This window comes from Neolamprologus multifasciatus, chromosome 3 (assembly GCF_963576455.1).
Source record: "Neolamprologus multifasciatus chromosome 3, fNeoMul1.2, whole genome shotgun sequence".
Taxonomy (NCBI): domain Eukaryota; kingdom Metazoa; phylum Chordata; class Actinopteri; order Cichliformes; family Cichlidae; genus Neolamprologus; species Neolamprologus multifasciatus.
In genome coordinates this window covers 12,758,709-12,782,688 of record NC_140441.1, presented here as the reverse complement: position 1 = coordinate 12,782,688, position 23,980 = coordinate 12,758,709, and the positions used below count along the sequence as shown (strand labels likewise).

At 43.0% G+C, this 23,980-nt stretch overlaps 2 protein-coding genes across 2 annotated transcripts in view; both read left to right on the top strand.

Moving 5' to 3' along the window:
* Window positions 1-23,980, top strand: part of LOC146521660 (uncharacterized) — a 188,497-nt gene that overhangs the window by 133,969 nt on the left and 30,548 nt on the right. Inside the window, exon 2 of the mRNA XM_085155443.1 lies at window positions 16,060-23,685. Within this exon, the coding sequence (XP_085011569.1) occupies window positions 18,821-19,828 (1,008 nt within the window). The 5' untranslated portion in view covers window positions 16,060-18,820 and the 3' untranslated portion in view covers window positions 19,829-23,685. The remainder of the gene's footprint in view (window positions 1-16,059; window positions 23,686-23,980) is intronic.
* Window positions 4,079-23,980, top strand: part of sema4f (sema domain, immunoglobulin domain (Ig), transmembrane domain (TM) and short cytoplasmic domain, (semaphorin) 4F) — an 80,837-nt gene continuing 60,935 nt past the window's right edge. The window contains exon 1 of the mRNA XM_085155438.1: window positions 4,079-4,964. Within this exon, the coding sequence (XP_085011564.1) occupies window positions 4,874-4,964 (91 nt within the window). The 5' untranslated portion in view covers window positions 4,079-4,873. The remainder of the gene's footprint in view (window positions 4,965-23,980) is intronic.

The following is a 23,980-nucleotide window of genomic DNA, read 5'->3' as shown; positions in this document are numbered from 1 at the left end:
CTCGCAACTGCATATTTTTGATGAGCTCTTATCACTTAATCACTGCAACCAGTTAAGTCGTGTTTGATTTCCCTGTATTATCTCAACCTGACTCTTTGCTCAAAGATTGTGAGACGCTGACATTGCTCAAAGTTCGTCAGGTTCGTGCAACCCCTCTGGCTGCTGTGCGCGTGGCAGAGAAGTCAAGTTTGAGGAGGAAAGTTGGATAAAGGATGGTGAAATCTTTCACCTTGGATTAAGTACAAGGTTTTTCAAGTAGCCACAACAGTTGATGTCGTATCATAGCAAGATTCTGTGAGGATCGCACTGGCAATAAAACCTCAGTGAAGATCTGACTACTGTGCTACATCCTCTCAACAGGAAGCATCCGATTGTTTTATGCCGGACCTTATTTGGAGAGTGATAGTGGTTGATAGCTTGTCACTTTTCTGAGAAATTGTTGCTTAATGCAGAGTTTTAATGAGTTCTAACTGAATACTAGAGATTGAGATTCTTCAAGCAAGTGCACTCAGTACTTTCATGTGCTTGTAATATAGCTGCAATCTCATCTTCAGATGATTTAGACTGAAAGTGAACAAATCTGCTCTCACATGTGCGCAGCAGCCGTGAACTGTTCTCGCTATTATCCGGTTGAGCACGAAAGAACCAAATGGAGTGTTTCCAGAAGTAGGACCAAAAGCGTGAGAGAGGATAACTTCAGACGATACCCAGGCTTAATTATTCCAACCTTGTCTACAGGTCAGGTGCTAAACTCGCTTCAAGGAAGCACCTCAAGCAAGAGGTAATTTTTGACTACCTTCCAACATTTGGATGGCAGGATCTTTTGCAGAGGACAACTCTGTGCAAAGAAACAAAGTCGGCTTCAGACATTGCTTCTAATGCTCAAATGATTTCCAGTTGCAAAAGAGCAGCTGGGAACATTCCCCTTATTATTTGTAGGTCAAGATTTCACACTTAGCTTCTACGTAACCTGGACAAAAATCCACCCCGGTCATGGAGCAGTGTGGTGGAATGAAGCTAATCAAATGCTTTAACTGGACCATTGAGCCAAATCTCCAGGCTTACCTGGGCTCAGAACTGCGGTTCAGCCCCACTGCCTAAAATCTTTTCCATCTCCGCCCTCGATAACAACAGCAGATTCCATTGTTGGGGGATTAGTAGAAAAGGTTTTAAGCTGTTTGTTCCATTTCCTCCTCAGCAGAGGTGAGGCATGGGGGGGTAAATCGGTTGGCAACCAGCCAGCTGCGACACAAACACCAAGTAGTGGATATCACAGAGGGTAAGGATTGACCCCTTGCTCTTCTTGTAATCTTGTTTAGCCAGACAATCTGGGTGAAACGCACACATTCAGCACATTTCTGCAATGATTTTCAATGGTTCAGTTTGACTGATAGCGTGAACGGTATATTTATATGGAAGAGACGTGTGTTGGGGTGAATGTGTGCAGATGCAGCGCAAGAAGCGGAAAGCGTAATGGGGAGCAGGGATGCTGGGGTGAGGGAGGTAAGAGGGGAAAGAAAAAGAGATGGAAAACCAGGATTCACGAAATCTTAATTAGGAAAATGAAAGCCGTTAACTAAACGACTGTTTCTGTGCATGTGGCCCCACTGTTCCTCGGGGCAGAAGCCCCTCGCCTTACTGTGACCCCTCCCTCCCCCTCACACACACACACACACACACACACACATGCTGTTAGTGAATTTTAACTGGAACAGAATTAATATCCTTGAGTGCACGCATTACTTACACAGCAATTAGATTGGCCACAGTTTTGCTAGATTTAGTGCATGGATTTCAGACAAAGATATGTATATTTTTTTGTTTTAACCAAGTCACTGCTTCTCTGTCTGCCATGATGTAAAGGGACAAGGACAAGGTCAACATCATGTGTGTACGCCCAGCCTAAAGCTGACCAAGAATCAGCTCCCTGATTCCCAGCCATATAATTACATTTGCTGGAGGAGATGGCTTGTGTGTCTCTCTCTATCTTTCCTCTGTCTGATTTTCTTTTCTGTCATCCTCTTCCCCATAACAGTCCCTCCAGCTTCCACTATTAGTCACACACACACACTCCTGCAGACCAGTGACAACCTTTGGCCCGCATAAGGCAGTGTCTAGTTTTGGCTGGCACACATGCAGGAGAAGCGTGCACGCTGGGAATGCACATTAACAGACAAGTGACAACGCATAAACAGTCATGCACAGCGACACACACATTAGCCAAAGGAGTGCAGGGTCACGGATTGCAGTGTCCTTACATCAGGACCTGAATATTAATGCGTGGCGACAGATAAGCAGCCATGGCAATCCCTTTAAGGGTCATACTCCTCTCTGGTTGGTGCCTGTGCTTAATTTATGCCGGTTTATGCAAATGTTGTGGTTCTGTTTGAACCAGTGCGTGCTGAGTGAAATGAAGGACTCAATCAAGCTCACAGTGTCTGTGCAATCTTGCTCTGTCTTTGTGTCTCACCCCATTCTGTTAGCTGAGACCTCAGTAAAATGTTATTTTTTCTTAAATCTCTGCTCTATTTTGTTCAGTGCAATCCATATACAAGGCTCTGGGCAATCAGTACTGTATTTTGTTTTAGCATTTGCCTCACCTGTCCAGAAGGGGGCAGCAGCTAATCTCTGGGACATTTGAGTAAGGAAAAAGGCAACAATCTCACCACCAGCTGGACTGCATTCAGTCTAAACAGTGACTGACACTAGACGTGGATCTGAACCCCCAAAATGACATTGATAAATATGCCGACCACCCCAAAAGTCAAGGGTGGGCCTTTGTAAAAACAAATAATGCCTTCACCTCCAATGGTCACTGCAACAGTCTCCGATGAAGACATCCATTGTGATGCTGTCTGATGTTTAGTCATTCGAAATTCATTGGCCGCTTAAAGATGGGACACGCACAGTGTGGGCTTAATCAAGCTCGATTAGAGACGGCGCCGCTCACTCCTTAGTTCCATTTGACTTTTTTGAACATCAGCTGCCTCACCTCTGACCCCAGTCCTCCCCCTCCTTCCCCCTCTTCGTCTATCAAATCCTTTAATCCGGGTTCCTGCGTGACCCCCTCCCTTTATCCTAAAACCGGGGTACATGTCTGCACTCTGGCCCCGTGAAATCGGTCAGCCAGCATCCCTTGCTAGCCGTGCTGGGAGAAAAACCCCCCGAAGAGGAAGCGGGAAAGCGAGCGCACATGGCTGCTGGACACAAAGGAAAAAATGAATGTATATTGAAATGTCAGCACTGAGTCAGCTGACGGGCTGCAGATTAACTATCAGTTAACTATCATGCCTGGCGTAAAAACAACCTATTATTAGGGTGTTTTAAAAGCTTGCAGACCATTAACCTCACATCTGCTATTTAATCATCTTTACTCCAAGCCCCGCCCCCTCCCAACATGATGTCAGGATGACTGACAGGCGGATTAAGGAGTCCGGAGCTAAAAAAAGAAGAAGAAAAAAGCAGAAGAGGGAGGAAACCGGTGGAATGCTAAGTGTTTAAAATGTTAAAATATTGTATTAAATAATATAAATATAAAGCTTTTGCATTTGTAACATTAGCCTGTACTTTTTGTTCAAAAAACACTAAAAATGGTTTCCAAGAACACAGCCCACTCTTATTACGCATAGTTGGGTAATTCCAGGTAATTCAGTGTAGTGAAATCTTAGGTGACACATTAGTTTACACAAACTACCGCAGCAGTATTGTTTGCTCAGCCTACGTGTTCCTCCAGCCTCGTAAAAGGCTTGAATAACCCGTCCACTAACCCAGGCTCTACAGCCTGTTTTCAGATGATACGGGTTGATCTCATTTCACTTTTGTGTTGCAGGAATCCTCCTGGGATTCTGTGACTATTGTAATGACACGTCTCAAGGTCTTAAAAAACACACCTCACCGAGTGACAAAGCAGCATTTCTATAATAGGATAATAATGTGGGCGAAAACACCGTAATTACTCCCTGACCCAACGATGGGTCCATTCCCACGCGCGAAATGACTCCTTATAAAACACGCAAAACATGTTCGGTCAGTAGATAAAGTTGACACGCTCGAGCTGGGACTCTTCTGCGAAAAGCAAGGCTACGTACGCGCACCTGTGCGTGTGTGCTGTGACATCACCACCTTACCTGTAAGGCACTCGCTCTGAGCCTGCTCGGAGGGCGGGGCCGTGCGCGCTCAGCGCTTCAGAGCAGTGCATCCTCAGCCCGTCACAATTCTCCATATCCCGGTGATCCTCTTTCCTGCGCTCGAGCTCTAGCCGTACTGCGCGCTTTTCATTTATTTTAAATATACAGATCGAATATGTTTTTCTCCTCCTCTGATGAATTTGCTGAGATAATGTTAAACAGAAAACGAGCGGATTTTTGTTTGTAGCCGCGGGACAGGATCGGCGACACCAGGGCACACGGAGCGGAGAGGAGAGCGATTCTTATTATAACCCCGGGACATTGGACGTTATTCGACGGTACTTTGGATTACTTTGGTGCGCACTTTGTGACTGGGATACACCACAGATAGTACTACCACAGTTTATCCGCTGTTTCCCTTCATGTCGCTTTCATTTAGTGCGTAATAAAAAGCCCTCTTTATTTTCGGGGAGCGGGCGAACACTTCTTTGCGCTTTGTGGACGACGGGAAACCAGAAACCTGTAGCAGAATAAAAGAACAGGACGCCTTTATTTCATTTCCAAACAATCACCTGAACTTATTTTTATCTCTAGTTTTTTTTACCCCCACTGAACTGGACTCAGACAAATCCAGGATCAAGATTAAGATGCACCGCAGCTGAACCCACGAGTCCGGGAGTCCTGGTGGTGAAATCGGACTGGACAGACCTCCAACCTCCTTGGTGCTGGACAGGAACTGAATCAAGATGACTCTCAGCGGTGCGATATTAAGCCTTCTCGCGTTGCTCGTCTTTCTCTCCGCCGGATCATCGGCTGCGACTCTGAGCGCTCGTAGAGGTGAGTTCAACTGCAAGGTGGAGGAAAGCAAAAAAGTCTGGGCACCAAGGTTGGAGCTCACTACTGACAGTCAAAGCTAAAGCGGCTTTTTTCACACTATAAATGTGTCAGTGTGCGAGTAAAAACGGTGCACAGCATCTTTACTGACGATCATAATAACAGATATCAAAACAAGCACACCTGAGGCTCTGGCAGCACATGCAACTTTAGAGGAGTTTGCGTGCCCGTATAGAGCTGAAATAGTGCTCCACAAACGGTTTGGCATTTTAAAAGCAAATCAGCCTTTACAACAAGTTCAGGTGTCTTTTGTGTTAACTTCTTCTCTGCGCTGTTGTTGTTGTTTTCTTTTGTTTTACGCACACAGAGCGAAGCCAAAGCTCTGCCTTCTGCCTTTATTGTTGCTTGATAAATGGTGATACTGGGGAAGCAGGCAGGTGCCAGACTTGTTCTGCTCGCAGCCAACAACAAGTGCACGGACTGGGCAGAAACGCCAGGCTGTGTGCTGGTTGATCCAGACACGTATCGGCTTTGAAATTTAAAGGGACAGTTCAGTCAAATGAGCTTTCTGCTGGAGGGATTGCTGCTTGTAGGGAATTTGTCTTTTTCGTTCGCCCTCCTCTGGAGAAGCCAAAGGTCAGAAGTGATTCAGCATCTTCGCTGGGGGGGCCGCTTCAGCAGAGAGGACGAAGACGGGCAAACTCAGCTGGATGATCTGGGATATTACCCTGCTGCACAAGTGTAGTTTAAAAAAATGACTGTAAAGTAGTGGCATTTTTTTCCTTTCTTTTCAACTCTGTATAGTTGGAAATATTTGAATTGAGAGCGCAATAATGCGAGGATAAAAGAGCCAGACTAATTTTGTATAGCTATAAGTCAGAGTGAACACAAGACAAGCCCGGGCTCTCTAACAAGCTCCCTCTTTGTGCTGTGACCGTCAGGGTCAGGAGCACAGACTTGCCAGCCTTTCTGTTCTCTAAAAAGCAACTGACAGTTTAAATGAAAAAAAAAAAAAAATGAGAGGAGACATCCATCACAACAAAATAAGAAGTCACAAAGAGCCATACTGTGTCCCTCCGGAAGCCGGATTGGTGCATGTGCGTGCTTATATCTTTTATATCTTTGTCCCTGTTTAATGTTTTCTCTTTGTTTACAGGTAATAAGTGCCTTTGCTATCTTCTTCCACTCCCCTTTTCAATATTTTATGCTTGCTTAAGCTCCTTTCGTACTCTATGTAGCACATGATGGTGTTTACACGCAGATGCAGTGAGGAGGAAAAGATTTAGAGGTTGCGTCACTCTGCCCGTTGACCATTAGCTGCCTGCACTTCAGTCACCTGACTGTGTTAATGGGCTTTAGCCCTGTGCTGCACTGTGCTGCAGCGCTTATTGTGCTTTAACCCTTTGTTTTTCCAGGTGTGATCAGCCCGCATCTAAATCCGTCCCCTTGATGCGTCTTTGCTGTGGATCCGGGTTCCTTTGGCGGGAATGAATGGAGTGCCTGTAACTTAGCTCCCTGGCTCTGTATTATTATGCAACTGTGGCCTGTGGCCTCACAACAAATCCAGTTGCCAATGCATAGCTCTGATAGAGAGTGGGGAAGAGTGGGAAACATGCCGATATGTTGCCCCACAGAGCAATGCGTCTGGTTTTCACAATAAAGCAGTTGTAGTTTAAGAAGTGCATCAATAACTCAAGCGTCTCTTCTGTTTTTTGGGCAGATCAGAAGCTTTGGAGACGGGATGCCAAGTGCAAACACGCAGGGCTTATGTCTTCATTAAAAACAACCACAGTGTTTTCAGAGAGCTGAAGTAGTTCCTGCCCTCTGGGTGTGTGTCTCTGTGCATGCTTCACTGTTTGGATATGTGTTATGATGACAATGATGACTCTTATGTAAGACAGTGCTGTTGTTATGGAGCAACTTTTCAGGTGATGTGTGTTTGTCTTGAGCTAGATTTGCACGTACAGTAACATTTTAGCACGACATCCTCATGTCAGATGCTATTCTGCTAATAGACTGCAGATACTGACTATCATTCAAAGCCAGCAGAGAATGAATCTCAGTGATTTTGGAGTCATGGTGACTTTTCATGTGGCGCCATCAGAAGGTCAGACGGTCCAGTATCTCAAGACTGCACTTTATGCGAACAGACAGGCAGACAGTCATGCCTCACATTATCCAAATGTCTTGCGAAAAATGTTCTTTTCTGCCTTCCTCGTTGCAGTTATGATGAATCTGTTTTTATGGCGCTTGTTGGATGTGTTTATCAACTGGTGCTGTGGTTAATTAGACTGATGTGGGACTGTAGCAGTTCTCTGGGTAAGTGTTGAGGGAAAAGTCATAAAACTGCTCGGCTGAAATTACACGCTAAATAATGAAGTCACTGGGAGAATGTCGGATTTTAATTGAAAGAAATCACAAACAAGGCCGTGTAGGTGGTCATCATTTTCACTTTCACCAACAGATTTCGATTTTTTTTTCTCTACGCCCACCTTTACATTGTGTTTATGTGCATATCCGCTGTGTGTGCTCCCCCTCTGCCAGCTCCAGTTGCGCTGGTCTAGCAGCACTTTTAATGCTCCTCACATGAATCTCATTAGGGTGTCGGCACACATGGGAAGGTCTCTCCCCCAGTGGTTTGGTGACTGTGTGGATCAGGGTCCGTTTACAGAGTGGGCTAGAAGAATTTGGTCTAATTTGATGAGCTCGGTTAGTCGGATACTATGCAGGTATATAAGCGTTATGTTGCTAACAAGGCCACCCAGCGTCCACCTACTGTACCACCTGCTTGCCTCCCAAAAACTATACTTTTTCTTTGTTTATTGTAAACAGCAGCTTAACACAATCTCTTTTCAAACACTTTTCACTTCACTTGCCTTTAGTGATCAAAGATTTACTACTCGATTGTAGTTTTTTTGTTGTTGTTCCTTGGCTGGCGCTGACTTGTATGTGGAAAACATGGTTGGTACCATCATTTAATATGTAGTGTGTTTTCGGCAGTGCAGTGCTGTGAAGGAAAGCAAAGGAAAGCAGTGCGCTTTGTACCAAAATTCAAAAGGTCTAATATTTATATCCTGAATAACTTTTATTAACTTTTTAATAACAGTTTTTATAATAACTGATTATAGTTGGAAGCCAGAATTTTAAAAATGCAATTAATTGCCAAGCTCCATGTTGTATTTTACCTTCTTTGTATGTTAATAATTTAAAACAGAACATGTGTTGAAACTCATTTCATCTGACTGGCATTCGTATGACTATGAAAATGATTGTAAAATTTCTCACTTGGAGGGCTTGGTAGGCTCAAAATTCTTGTTACTGCGGTATATCCATGTTAGAAAGATGCCTGGGGATTAGGCTGGGAAGAGAGGAACTACTAAACTAACTGAAGCAGGCTTTGCCTGTGAGGGTACATGTGGACTACAGTAGATTATGTGTTTGTGTTGAGGATGCATTGTTAGTCTCCCACTGGGGAATGTGACGTGGTTTTGCAAAGACAAGAGAATGTCTTCTTTCTCATTCCCGTATCCCATTGTCTGTTTCTCCATCATTCATTGTCTGCCCTTCATCCCTCTCCTTCGTGGTAGTGAAGCTGATGGGGCCCGATGCAGTTGAGTGGTACCATGGGAGTGGAGAATGGCATCAGAAATGCTTTTAGCGCTTCTCTCAGTTTGGTCTGATAAGCTCTCGCCTCGGCTATAGCTTGAGTGCAGAGGAGGGGAAAGCTGTTGCATTTTAAAGTCTGCCTTCCAGTCTCTCGTTGGCTTCATCAGAAACACCTCCTCCTGACGCAAAGCTCATTTCTTTTTTCGTTTTATGTAGCAATTTGATATTCAAATCTTAAGATCTTCTCTTTTTTCAACACGTTCTCGCTCCCAAAGCGTAGCATTTTACGGCAGGTGTCAAATCGTCGATATATTACGCTTCCGGGCACCCAACACGTCCCTAGGTTACGAGATCGGAAAAATTAGGAAACATGAGAACCATTAGGAATGAATCCACACATGTACGTTCGTTTTACTTAGTGTTTTCCAAAGCGATTTAACGTCATTAAAGTGCTGCTTAAGGTTAGGGATAAGGTTAGGGCTGGAATACACAGCTAGAATGTGTATTACCGCAGGAGCGTCATTCTACTGGATTTCATCTATAACCCGGCGTGTAGCATAAGAGCGCGGACGGTCACCTTTCGCGTTCCTCAGGAATGCCACGGGACTTGACAAATCTTCATTATATCAAGCTTCAGGAGTTAGAACGGACTGCTTTTTCTCCCCATTTCCCCATAATTTGTTTCTTCCAGTCACTTTTCTTTTTCCTGTTATCTTCTAAATTCTCAAAAGACCTTAAGCTAATGCTAAAGCTAAGCCTTAAGCTAACGCTAAAGCTAAGCCTTAAGCTAACGCTAAAGCTAAGCCAAAGCTAAGCCTTAAGCTAAGCTAAAGCTAGCTGACTCGCACACCTACATGGATTTTTCTATAAAGTTAGTGTAAAATATTCGTCCAAAAAATGGCAAATCAGTTGAAATGAAACCAAAATTTGCTACACATGAAGGGAAGAAAGGGAGTCAAAGAAGGGAGGAGAAGATGGATAAGTTCTCATTGACTGTTAGCCACCTACAGCAAATACGCTCTCACTCCTTCTTGCTGTCGTCACTAAAGTTCATTAGCTTCTCATACGCTCTGACTTATAAAGCGTCCTCTATAAAGCCCAGACATTTCAATTCTGAGAATTACGTTAGCTGCGCTCACGCACTTGTTTGTCAATGGTCAGCCCACACAGTCGCGCCTTGACTGGACTCTGTCAGAGCAAAGGTCAAACCAAGTCAGATGTCAGAAGCCACGCACACACACACTGTCTCTCTTTCACACGCACATGTATAGTTGACACAAGCAGATTTGTAGGATTACCAAGAGGATTTAATGATTGAAATTCTTTTCACTGCCCTAATTCTGCACCCCCTTTTTTCAGTATAGCTGTCCCCACTCAGTTTGATCGCCATCACCAGTTTAAACTACACGTCACCTGTAGGTTACTGCATAGGCGGACCGGTGGAGTTCTCCATCTTTCATTCCTTCATTTCTACCTTCTGCATTCTTCTCACTCCCTCGCTAATGGAAATCCTGCGAAAAGTGCTGTGTCATAATGTAAAAGCCTGCTTTCTTTTCTTTCTGTCTTTTTTTTAAGCTGTTGAATATTCTGGAGTTAAAGTCGTGGCGGGTTTAGCAGAGAGAGCATTAACGTGTATTACCTTCGCAGGGCTTCAGAAGACGTGACGGCCGCATACAGCTCAAGCATATATCATCAACTCATTGGGATTCACACCCGCTTTCCTTCCTCATCTCCTGCCTCTCTAGCCCTCTGTTGCGTGAAAATCCCATCTGATAGAAAGCAATCCGAAACCAATTATAATGCACTGCGAACAGTTTTCAGCGTTTAAACTGAGAGGGTACAGTTAAGCCGTAGATTTAAAAATTTCTATCGCTTGTTCTTTTGTAAATTCTAGTTAAAAGAAGCCTTTAAAACATTTTCATCAAATCTAGATGACCCTGTCATGCTTTGTGCTTCCTGTCTGTGAATATCGCTGACTATCATCAGTGGTACAAATCAGAAGGGATTGTTTTGGCCATCGACTCAAGGTGAAGTGAAAGGGAGCGAGAAAGGACAGTTGGATTTTCGTGTAATGAACCGATGAAAAAATAAGAGCTGAAGAGCGTGAAAAACAAAGAGGAGGTGAAGGTGGAAAGAGGTCCGAGCATTTAAAGTGGGTCTGAGCAGCTCGTGGAAAAGAGACAGAAACTAATAGATATTGATGAAATGAAGCAAAGACAGAGTAATTGATCTGTCTGATTCGGGACAAACCAACCAGACAGCGAGGACATAACGGGCGTCACAGGATTTGAGGCAAGGTCAGAGGTCGTGCAGGGTGACCTTGCTCAGGTTCAGACACTGCATCCACTTAACCTGTTAGCATCTCTGCGACCACACGCGCTCTGCTGCAGTCGTAATGAGAGGATCCTCAGAGATTTGGCGGCTGTTTACTCAAACTAATTGGAAGTCCTGAACCAAGAAAAGTCATCGATCAACTCATCCATCAGAACGCCGGCTCGTCTTTCTCTGTTTCGGGGTGTTTCAGGTCAGTGCGTGCTTCCATTAGTGGATGGAATGTGAAGGCACGCTCCATTTATTTGCCTCTCACACACTTTTTGGTAATTGATTCATGATTGAATGAGTGATTGGATAAGCTTCTTATGTGCTGAAGTCAAATGGCCTTATTGTGTGTGTGTGTGTGTGTTTGCTGTGTTGTTCTGTGTCAGCACTAAGGCAAAAGGTGGGAGTTTATTAGGATGAGGAAGGAAAGGCACACAGACACATCTCTCTCTTTCTTTCCTCTCATGAGCACAATACTTAACTTCCTTGAGCCTTTTCCTTCGCTTCCCATACTCACACACGCACGCTCGCGTCATCTCGCCGGGTTTGTTCCGGGGCTTTCGATGCCCGCATGCCACCTGCGACTTTGTTTGCGAAGCCAAAATCAAATAAAACGCCACATGAACACCATGTTCTTCTCATAGTGTTTGTCAGGAGTTGGGCTAAAAGGTGGATGTGTTGAACTCCCCACATCAGCGCTGCAGTGAACAGTCAGCTTTTTCCACTTTTGTGCCTGTTGGCATTTTTTACTCTCGGTGACAGCTGGAAGCTGGAAAAAGCCATCGTGTGCGGACTGCTGAGTTTGAGCACAGAAGAAATGTTTAGTAAATACTGCTTTCTCCTGGCACCGATGCTTCTGCTTGTATTCTGTCAGATTTAAAAAACAATTAAGTAGTTATGGCACAAAGTGACATCCCTCAGATTATTAAGTAGAATATTAATTTGTTAATGGGGCTTTATGTCTGTGTGGGCAGACAAGCTTTTATCATTAATAAGTTACTCCTCTGAAAAATTGAGTGAGTCTCTCACCCTGTGGATGAACTCCAACTCCAACAATCTGGGACAGACTCTGGTGATGTTAGTGCTTGTTCTGCTCCGATGAACCAGCTCTCCACCTGCTGCAGGTTCTGGTTAGATCAACCCTCCAGTTTGCAGTGGATCTCCAGAGCAGAAAGTCTAACATCGCCAGCTGCTGTCCAAGACGGAAAAGATGGGATCGGATCCTGGCTAAACATGAGAGAGGAAGGGCTGTCAAAATAAGAGTGAGAGGATTGTGCATGTGTAATTGGATCGCAGGATGACTTTGTTCTCTCACACTGACACAAAAAATAAAACCCACCCATGCAATGTCTATGTGTGGGAGACACACACATAGACTTTTCCCTTACTTTTTTCCCACCTATTGATTTACTATTGTTATAAATGAGATGATAAACATGAACAGGCAACAGAGTTCACAGTTACAGTCCAGTTGCGATTGGTCAGTCCAGGCTGCTTGTGTGGGCTTCTTTCTCATACCACTTTGCAAATGCAAACGCAGGTTGTTGATAGTGAATACAACATTAAGGAAGTGGAACACCTCAGCTCAGTAATCTTTTGCTTTTCAGTAACAGACATCTCCCAAATCCATCTCCCATGCAAACACGGTGATGCAGCAGCATGATATTAGGCTCGCAGCAGAAGTTATGTGATTGTGCGAGCCTCGTGCAGTAGCGTGAACCCAGTTTAAGTCGGATCTGCAGGTACCAGAAATTGGTCTGTAAATTCAAGTCTTAAAGGGCACTTTAGGTCTGCTGGGAAGCCAAGCTACATACTCCAGTGATGAAGGCCTGACAGTGCGTACTAGTTTAGTATCTCACCTGCTGCTCTTGTTTTCCAGAGGATTGCTTTTCAAAGATTTACAATGTTCATCATGTGCTTAATTGTTTTATTTTCCTTTTATATTCAATTAACAGCAGAGCAAGCTGCCATTCCCCTGCTAAGTAATGTCAGAAATGTGACTCAAATATTCTCTAAAGTTCCAAATTATAATCACAATCTGTGTGAACCAGGGTTTTAATAGTTTTGCAATTTTCATTAGTTTTTATTTTTATTTAGTTTTGACTTCAGATTTTCAGTTTTAATTAGTTTTTACCAATTGTTTGCTAGTTTAGTTTAGCTTTTATTTTTTTGAAAATCCTTAGTTTCAGTTTAGTTTTGATTAGTTTCAGTTATAGTTTTAGTTGTGTTTGCAATAATTAAGTGTAACAAAATCCCAGTTTCATCATATCAGTCATTCTGCTCATCCTTGGGTATGTTGCTATTCCAGCTACCATACTGCACCCTGGACAGGTCGCCTGTCTGTCGCAGGACTAACACGCAGAGACAGACAACTCACATTCCCACCTATGGGTTCTTTAAATAAATAAATAAAGGCAGATGAACAACCATTGATACCAGGCAACTATAAAATGTATATCTTGGCCCTAATGAGACTATTAACTCTCGTAGCACCGGGTGTTCGTAATTTTGGTTCAAGTGAATTGATAAACTTTTTGAAGGTAATTGACTCACACAGTTGTGTAGATATCCCCGTCCTGTTGTCTCGGGATGCATCACGCTGCCTTGCCTGGGGTTAGCTTCTGTTTTCTGGGGATGAGGGTTGAGTGTGCTCCCTTACCTTCTCAAGCTAAGCTAGCTTAGCCTTCTTGTGTGAGCTTTTCAAGTGCACTTTAAGGTTTGTGGGAATTTTTTCCCTTTAGAAATGTCCCTCATAATTTGTCTCTTTCCACTACAAGACACTTGCTTTATCCAAAACACAGTCATATTCAAAGTAATCCCAAATTGGACTCTGGCTCCCGACTTTTCCTGACATGATTCTGCGCGTGGACGGAGCAGCAACACAGACGACTCGACTAACGTACTGCCACCTGCTGGCATAATGAGACACAGCAAGAAAAAAATCTGGAAACTAAACTTCATTTTCACCCTTGACTCTTGTATGACACGCACACATCAATGAAACTAAACACATTTTTGCTATAAATTCAGTTAATTTTAGTTAGTTTTGTGAACACTCATTATAGTTTTAGTTAGTTTTCCTTTTTTTGTTTTTATTTTTATTTCCGTTAACGAAAATGTTTTTTCACTTCTAGTTTTCGTTATTTCGTTAGTTTTCGTTAACGATAATAACCTTGGTGAGAACAAGCTTTATAGTTGCCACGTGAGAAGAGTAAACAAATACACACAGTCTATTGGGCTCAGGAAGAAGAACCGGACCAACAGGTTGAACTCGACTTCATCGCAACCAGTTCTCAGATCCTAAGCATGGATGGTATTTTACACGTAATTTACAGTTCAGTGAAGATTAGGAAAAACACTCTTTGGTCTCTCTCTCTCACTCACACACACCACGGGGCGTTTGGCGGGTCATGCGGAGAAGGTTACTGCTCCTGCTATGATCAAGGTAACACACCAAGTCATAAAGTCAGAGCAGCGACTCCTGTCTGGTGCACACACACTCGTAGCCTTCAAAGAGAAGCTGAGTAACAGGCGTTCTAAATAAAAAGCGATAAGGCTGTCTCAGGCTGCTGTGTGTCTGTGTGTGTGTGTGTGTGTAATAAACCGAGATATCTATTTCCTTTCTGTGAGTTAGGCTTGGGCTCCCTTTGGCAGACTAGCAAATTAAAGCACCTCTCTGCACTTCTTCTCTCTCATTCCTTTTGTGCATGTGTTTATATGCATGCGAGTGTGTGTGTGTCTTTTGGCAGCCTTGGTTGGCACACAACCATGAGGTCCATTTCATCCGCACACACACTCACTTACTCGCACAAAGATTGCTTGACAGTAAGGGCTACCCTGCTGTGCTACTTTGTGTTCATTGATTGATAGTGCCTTCCGCTGTGGGGAGTTTCTTCGGTATTATTTATGTACGTGTGTGTGTCTGTTTGTGTGTGTGTGTTGGTCAGTTTCGAACAGACGTATCGACGTAGTCTTGCTTCCTCTCTCTGATTTGTTGAGCTCCAGTTTAATTTTCATTCTTTTTATCAACCCTTCGTCCTCTTTGGTATATTGACCTTCTGTCTCATTTGTTTTTTTTATTTTGGTGTGTGTGTGTGTGCGTGTGTGTGTGTGTGTGTGTGTGTTTGAAAGGGAACTCCTGGCAGTTTTCCTTTCTGTTTGCTTCAGCCTGTTTCCTGCCATTTATGGCACTGCTTTCCTTAACAGCACACACACACACACACACACACACACACACACACACACACACACACACACACACACACCTAAGTTGACTTTTTAGCACACACTGATATGAGTGTTATGTAAACATGTATGTCTGATGTCCCTTAAAAAGCCTTAAAAGTCACCAGGATTTGCTAGCAGTTTCAGTGTGTGTGTGTGTATATATATATATATATATATGTGTGTGTGTGTGTGTGTGTGTACAAACTGCTCATTAAATCCCCCCTCCCTCCCCCAACCACAGCCTCTCCTCTTTTCCTCCTGCGTCCCATATACCTCCCCCTGGTCTCCCTCCTCTGTTCTCTTTTTTGTGGTTTGTTTTAATTGGAATCTGAGGTGGTAATTACAAGGAAGGCGGTAGAGGAGGAGGAAGAAGGAAGCAGGGTCGGGGAGGGGCGGTTAAGAAAGAGGGACAATGAGGAGTAGGAGGTAAGGAAAGGAACTGTATGAAAGAGGTGAGACTGGAGACAACGTTCAACAGAAGTAGTTGTTGAGAACCGAGTGCTCGTGTACTCTCAGATGACCGGGGGATTGTAAGGAGCTGCTTGTGCTTTAGTTGTCTCGCAGACTCGGGTAGTGTGTGGCCCAGCGCTTACACAGTTACTGCCTTCATATTCGCAAGTATCCACCAGAAGGGGCCCCGCTACTCCCCAACACTAAAGATCATAGCACTCAGCTCATTAGACATCCTTAAACACTGATCCACATGTGTACTCATCCTGTTTGGACAAAGATTTAACATTAGCTGACTCAACTACAGACCTATGTGAACTGAATACAAGATTGTGAGTTAGGAATGTTCTTAAAAGACCCTACAAAACTCATTGTCACTGGTTTGCCTTTTTGAGCAACTCTCAGTCGTAATATAAAACGAATTTCTGCTCAATTCAATTTCAATTCAGTGTTATTTATAAAGCGCCAAATCACAACAACAGTCATGTATTATAAGGTAAAGGCGCTATGATATTACAGAGAAAACTCCAACAATCAGACGACCCCCTACGAACAAGCATTTGGCAACAGTGGGAACGAAAAACTCCCTTTTAACATGAAGAAACCTCCAGCAGAGCCAGGGAGGGGCCACCATCTGCCGTGAGTGGTTGGGGTGTGGGGGTAGGGACGGAGGACAAGCTAATGATTAATTGTAGAGTGACGTGTAAACACATAGAGCGTGAATGAAGATAAACACTCAGTGCATGATGGGAAGTCCCCAGCAGCATAGGTCTATTGCAGTGTAACTAACGGAGAGTGTTGCTGCGGTATTTTGGATCAACTGAAGCTTTTTCTGGGAGTTTTTAGGACATCTTGATAATAATAAGTTATAATAGTTGAACCTAGAAGTAGCAAATGCATTAACTTATTTTTCAGCTTCACTCTGAGACAGGATGTTTTTAATTTTAGAGATACTGTGCAAATGCGGGTAACAACTCCAAGATTCCTCACAGTTTCACTGGAGGCCAAGATTAGGCCATCCAGAGTAAGCATCTGGTTCAACACCATGTTTCTAAGAGTTTTAGGGCCGCGCACAATAACCTCAGTTTTATCGGTCTTCAGTGATGCACAAGGCTCGAGGCGCTTCTAAACAGTAAACTTTTGAGCATGTAATTCACTACCGACGTCTGACGCACAACCCCAGTCAGGATGGCACCAAACACAGTAAACCTAAGCAACAAAGTTGTGCTTCAGTAGAAAGTTAGCACAGTTTCCAGCTAAAGCACGCTGACTAAAAAGGGTTTGCTCAGCGTTTGTAGAAGCGTTGGTTTTATTTCAAATTACTTAATAACCGTCAGCCAAGAGAACATGATGAGGTCTGGCAGGAAGTGGTGTGCGTCCCTTAAGCTGAGCTCAGGCATCAGGTGTAGCCAATCAGCGATCAAGCCCAGGCAACACTGGAGAGAAAGGGTTGTCGAGGAGCATAACAGTGATGCAGATAAATGAGTGAGGATTACATTTTTGTTTTACAAATGTAAGGTGGTCTGTAGGCTCAAAGTGCACTTGTGCTTTTGCTTAAGTCTCTTCTGCATAGTTTGGTCTTTTCCCAAGACTGTTACGTTATGCATATTCTTGGTATCTCATTGAATCAGCTGGGTTACAATCTTCACATCTCATCCAGTCTTACTCAGTTTAGATTTGGCCCACTTTAGGATGCGCTCCTATATTATATTACGGTCAAATATTGTTTTGGCAAAAACATTTTTAGCGTAAATATTCAAAAGAGAATTCATGCGATTTTTATTTCATGTGCTCGAACTGAGCGTCTGACCATGCGCCTTGTGGAGAAGAGCTGACAGCTAAAAGAGCTCCTTCACATCCTGAAAATCTGGGTGCAGATCTGTTTCGGGAACGATCCAACCACTCGTGGCTAAAGCTCTGCATCCACAGCTCTGTGGAGAAGCAGGAGCCAATGCTCCACAAAAAGCCCTACTGAAGATGTAAAGTCCTCTTTGTCATATGTTCACATGTCAGGGCAGCTACTGCAGCCAGTTCACAGTGAAACAAGATATTGGCAACATTTACAGACTAGTGTAAACAGGCAAGCCAAAAAAATCCCATTAGAGCAGTAAGGTTTAGCAGTATGTGTACACACACATGTAACCACTATAACACACATCTCTCTGAGGCCCTCGTGCTATTAAAACCAAGTTCTCACAACTGTTTTGTCCTGTTTCTTTGTCTTTCCATTTTCTCAAAGCACACTCTGGCTTCTGGATTTCTTGGAGCTTTAAATGTGTCGCCCATGTTTCCCTTTGCTGGATTCATGAAAAACTTTTGTTTAACCACGTGTGTGAGCCCCTCCCTCCCTCTCTCTCTTTGTATGTGTTTTTCCTGGTGCAAATAGAAAGGTAGAAATGCTGAAGGCCTCAGCATTTTGCTTTCCTGCAGGGAGTAACCTGCGTTAAATGAGATACAGTAGCTGCCCCTCCTCTCCTGCTGTCTGGGACGCACACACACACTCGCATTGCACGTAACATTGTTGAAAGCCAGCCGTGCTGTAAGGATACATTAATGCTGATCCACATTATCATAATTGAGGTGTCTGCTGAGCCTGTTTGTGTAGTTTGTGTGTGTGTGGTGGGGTCCGGGGGGAATATAGAAAGAGAGAGGGTCTTTAGTGCCAGCCAGACACCATACTTTCATCTTTTAGCTTAACATTACAATAGACGACAGGCTCATCCAAAACATGCATGTGTGTGTGTGTGTGTGAGTAATATCACTCATGCTGGAAAAGCTTCATATAAGCCATATCACACTGATCTATAAAGCATGCTGGCATTGCAGAGCACTGCATAGGGGCAAATAAACATAGGTGATGGCATCACAGTAAGCACACTTTAACCGGGCCTTTGTTTTGAGATGAAGTGAGCACAGATTAAAACTCAGATAGTCCCAACACAAAGACAGTAACGCCATTGTTTGCTCAAAATGTTCAATATTTAACCTGCTTTAAGTTTTAATGTAGTGAATCTGTTGAGACAGCACCACACAACCTCCATTATGAAACAGCGGGTTACCGACCTGATCATGACTGAAAGTTTTAATTAAAAGTTTTTGATGACATCACACCTCAGCGTGTGCAGTCAGATGGCGGCACGACATCGCAGCGGCCTCCGTCTCGGCAGATCTCATCAGCTTAAGTGCTTTTATGTAACGGCTTCCTCGTCCACGTGGAACAGAATAGAAATGAGAGCGCAGCGGCCCTGATTAGATTAATGACATTGCTGCTCGATGTGAGACCTAACAAATGCATGCACGTGAAAGCTGCTAGCACAATTACAAAAAAAATGGCCAAAATAAAGAAAATTAAATTTGATAATCTGTTAGATGGACTTGCCAACCTTAATGTCATCTGCAGGTTTGTTGAGTCGTTATTTGAAGCAAGACCTTTTGGCCGTTACATACATCCATCCATCCATCCATCCATCTATCCGTCCATCCATCCATCAATCCATCCGTCGATCCATCCATCCGTCCATCCATCCGTCCATCCATCCATCCATCCATCCATCCATCCGTCGATCCATCCATCCATCCATCCATCTGTCCATCCATTCATCCATCCATCCATCCATCCATCCATCTGTCCATCCATCCATCCATCTGTCCATCTGTCCATCCATCCATCTGTCCATCCATTCATCCATCCATCCATCCATCCATCTGTCCATCCATCCATCCATTCATTCATCCATCCTTCCATCCATCTGTCCATCCATCCATCCATCTGTCCTTCCATCCATCCATCCGTCCATCCATCCATCCATCCATCCATCTGTCCATCCATCCATCCATTCATTCATTCATCCATCCTTCCATCCATCTGTCCATCCATCCATCCATCTGTCCATCCATCCATCTGTCCTTCCATCCATCCATTCATTCATCCATCCTTCCATCCATCTGATCCATCCATCCATCCATCTGATCCATCCATCCATCCGTCCATCCATCCATCCGTCCATCCATCCATCCATCTGTCCATCCATCCATCTGATCCATCCATCCATCCATCTGATCCATCCATCCATCCATCCATCCATCCATCCATCCATCCATCTGTCCATCCGTCCATCCATCCCTCTGTCCATCCATCCATCCTTCTGTCCATCCATCCATCCATCCATCCATCCATCCATCCATCCATCCATCCATCTGTCCATCCATCCATCTGTCCATCTGTCCATCCATCCATCTGTCCATTCCGTTCAAGCCCCTTTTAGCCACTCATTCAATATATATAATACTTCTGAGAGTCAAATGTTACAATAAAAATATGACCATCATATTGTAATAAATAGGTCTTAAAACCTGCGATTGAAACCATCGACTGTTTCCGTGGTAATAAATTAAGGGAAAAATATAGAGAAGCAGAGAATTTTTCCATTGTTTTCCATACAAGCAGACTTGTTATTGCAGTTGGAGGAGTTGCCCCCTGCTGGCTGCTAGTGCGGGAAGTCCACATTGTTTCTAACTTTGGTTTTGACTTTGGTGTGTCTGCCTGGATTATTAGGTGGCCAAACTAAACATTTTAAGACCTCACATTGAACTATGGAAGGGACAATGCTCTGCTCTTTTATATAACTCAATTACTTCATTGACAAGGAGGACAATTAAGAAATTAAAAGTATAACCTGCTTTTTCCGCACCAGTTTAAATATTTGTTTATGCCTCTGTAATTACCTTTTAGTAGATGAACGAGTAGAGGACAGCTTTATCTTCTTGTTCACTGTTTACTGACCTCACGTACTGAGACCTTTGTTGTCTTTAGGCAAGCACAACGTAAAGGTAAAGGAATGCAGGGGAAATCTGTTAATGAGTGTGCTAATGTGTGAGGACTGGTTAGTGCACTAATAGGGAATTTAAAGCAAACACTGTAATCATAGACTCAGAGGTGAAGTGGACTTATCCCACCAAACATATGGGTCAGGTCAAAGCCTTTATGTGTATGTGTGTGTGTTTGTGCTTAAGAGGGAATTTAGGGCTAATAAGCTTGTGGTTTGGTATCTAAGGTGAATCACTTTGATAATTAATTGCAAGGCTTAAGTGTTTTCGTGCTTATGTTGATTACATTATGCAGCTCCTAGTTGCTTTGTGCAAGATTGACAGGATGTTAAGGCACTACTTACGATTATCTCATCACACCCATGTGTGTCCTGTTGTCATGGAAGAACACAGAAGGCTTTGTTTTGGCAGGACCGGCGGTGCTTATAAGCTGAGTCTATGGTAGAACAGGTGACCTATTTACACATATGTGGCCGGAGCTGCTAAAATCAGACGTGATAAGAGTATTTGTGTTATTTGCCTCACGATTTCAGTGTCCAGTGAGTGATTAACGCCATTAATGGCTTATTCACAAACCCAGGAAACCATTACGTACCTACCTGTGTCAACAGTCTTCTCGGTACTAAATAATGACTGCGCCATGCACTGTACTGTGCTGCGTAACAGGATTTTGCAAGCTCCATAACATCCCATTACTTTGCACAGATACCAGCAGTGCAGCAGTGTTGCACATGCTACGCTTTGGCAGATAGAAAGGATTTGTGAATGTAGAAGCAAAGTTAGCAGAGATCAGTCTTTGCCTGTGAAGAAAATCATGTGGATATAATAATAAAACTAGAGGAATATTATGGAGAAACTAGGATTTTTGGAATGAGCTCGTGAGTTGTTTTATGGGCTTACTGCACTTAAATAGTTACAGTTCATTACAAAGTAAAGAATTACATGCAAATTACACGCACTCTGATAAATATTTGTGGGGGACTTTGTCAGTGAGAGACACAGAAAAACTCTAGTTCAAATTCCAAGTAACACTCTGGGAAATTTGTACATTCATGCACAACACGCTTTCCCATCATTTGGATGTAGTAATTCAATTTTTCCTAAGTTTGCATTTTTTTGGTCCATATGGGTGCATGTTTGTAGTGTCAAGTAAACGCATCGTCAGCTGACTTCACGCCAGCTCATGAGTCACCTTTATTGCACAAACACCCTTACAAAATACACACATACATACAGCTTTGGTTTTAACAGCTGAACGTGAAGAGCAGGTCATGAAAAGAGTAGGAGGAGTCCCATTTAATAACCATAATAAATGTCACTTACAGTTCTATTTATAGTGAGAAGAGTTAAAGATGTGAACTAACATGGCAAGTGAAGGTTGACCGAGGACGTGTCAGGCCAGTTAGTAGCTTAGCAGGCATGTTTTGTACGTGGACATGGATATAATTGTTTTCAGCATAAGAACTGGAGCAAGACAAAACTACTCTTTTAAAGTAGATCACTTTAAAGCGTTAGGAAAAGGAGTCCAGCTCCTTTCCCTTTAAGTGCTGGTTCTGTTTGTGTAGTATACATCGTTCTAAGTCACGTTGAACACCATGGGCGTGTTTAGCTTTGTCAGCTGGACTGGTTTGCATTATGAACGAGTTGGGAATTTGCATGTCATCATTGTTTTGTTTCAAACAGAGCTTCCCTCTGAGATGCCGGGAAAGACGGCACATTCTTTTAACTATAAGATATTTATAGCTTCAAATGTCAAGGTTAGGTTGCTTTTTAAAGCTAAACTCTGTGCCTTTGCAGCAATAATAGGTAATAGAAAATGCTGCTTAGTGTCAGCTTTCGTGCATCTAAACTGTACTTGTAATGTAAAAATGACACAGTAGCATAAAGTGTCTGTTATACAAAGGACTGGAATCATGATGCAAAGAATGAGCAACAAGAGCAGAAAATGTGTATTTTTCAGAAAGACAGAATCTGTCTGACAAGTGAATTGACACCACAGTTCAACCATAACAGCCAGAAACATTCAGACAATGTAATGTTGCTATATTTTATCAAGAAACAAGTCAGAGGTTTCAGCTGTGTGACCTCACTTTCGACATGCCTGAATTGGTTGGTGAAGTGGGTATTTGTGTATATGCCTGCATAAGAATCATACTTGCTCTATATTAAATATAGAGCATTTGTTTTAAGCTACTGAGTGACGAGCGAAGAGCCCTAACAATGGACACCTGAATGCATTTAACCCTGACCTTTTTCTGTATATGTGGTATGCATCATGTATTTTTCCCCTCTGAATCGACAAAATAATCAATGCTCATGTGTTTTTTGTATATATCTTTTGTCTTTCTGCTTCTTCTTATCGGTGCATACGTGTGTATGGATGTTGGCTAGCTCATTGCTTGTTCCTAAGCCAGCTGACTCATTGCAGACCGTTCAGTGCTCCCTTGCTGGACTTTAAGCCATCAAACACTGATAAACATGTCAAAAAATTTGCACAGTTAATGTTATGAAAATAAATAAGAGAGGAACACAGCCACACACATGCTTCATGTCAGACGCATGCAATTAACACACATCCTTATCAGAGCATAAGGCCCAGAATATTTATAGGTGTCAAAACGATGTCATCAATTTCCACTTTTTAAAAATACAGTTTGGTATCTTCCTTTTTTTTTTATTTGCACACATACACATGCTGATTAGCAGGTTCCAGGGGAGCTAAAAGCCATTACACAGACAAAGATTTCCTTGTTAGGTCAAACACACAAACACACACTCACACACATACAGAGCGATCGTAGCATTTGCCAGGAATGAGCTAAGGTTCATTAATCTTGCTTGTCCCGGAGCAAACTGACCAAATTTAACCTCTCTCTCTCTTTCACACACACACATAGAGAATATTCATGTATTTACACTTGCAAACATGCTGCTTATGCAGTTTATGTAGACTTGCATGTGCACAAACACATACATGCACACAAGCTGACAGAGAGTCACACCACTTTGAAGACCTTTTTTAAATTTTATTTTTCACATTGTTTCCTTCTTCCCTTTGTGTAAAGCTCCACCCTCCAGGTGTGCACATACAGGTGCAACCACACGAATGCATGCCTGCATGTGCGGTAAATGAATCGACAGAGACTGGGTGGTGCAGCTCCATTGTTTGTTTGTTTTTTGTTCTTTTAGGTCACACACAATCTGTGAATGTTGTTGTCTTATGTAGTGTTTGCACTGCTCAAACAGAAGTCCCCAAAAAACTCCAAATCAAACCTTACAAGTGATTGTTTTGGCGGTAAACAGGGATTTGATGGTGTGAAGCCGCTGCAGTGAAATATGTGGATTTGAGGCCTTTTGGTGATTATGAAAGCAGGGGGTATATACGGTTAAAATAGATCCATCTTGTTGTCACTGCTGTTCAAAAATCTTTTCTTTGAACTGCAAACCAATGTTCTTTGACTTTTAAAATCGGTTGGTGTTACATTACTACTGATGTTTTAATATTTCAGTGATGCTTAAAACAACATTATGCAACTGTTTTCTTTTTCAAATAACAGCATCAAAATAATTTAAACATCCAAGAATATCTT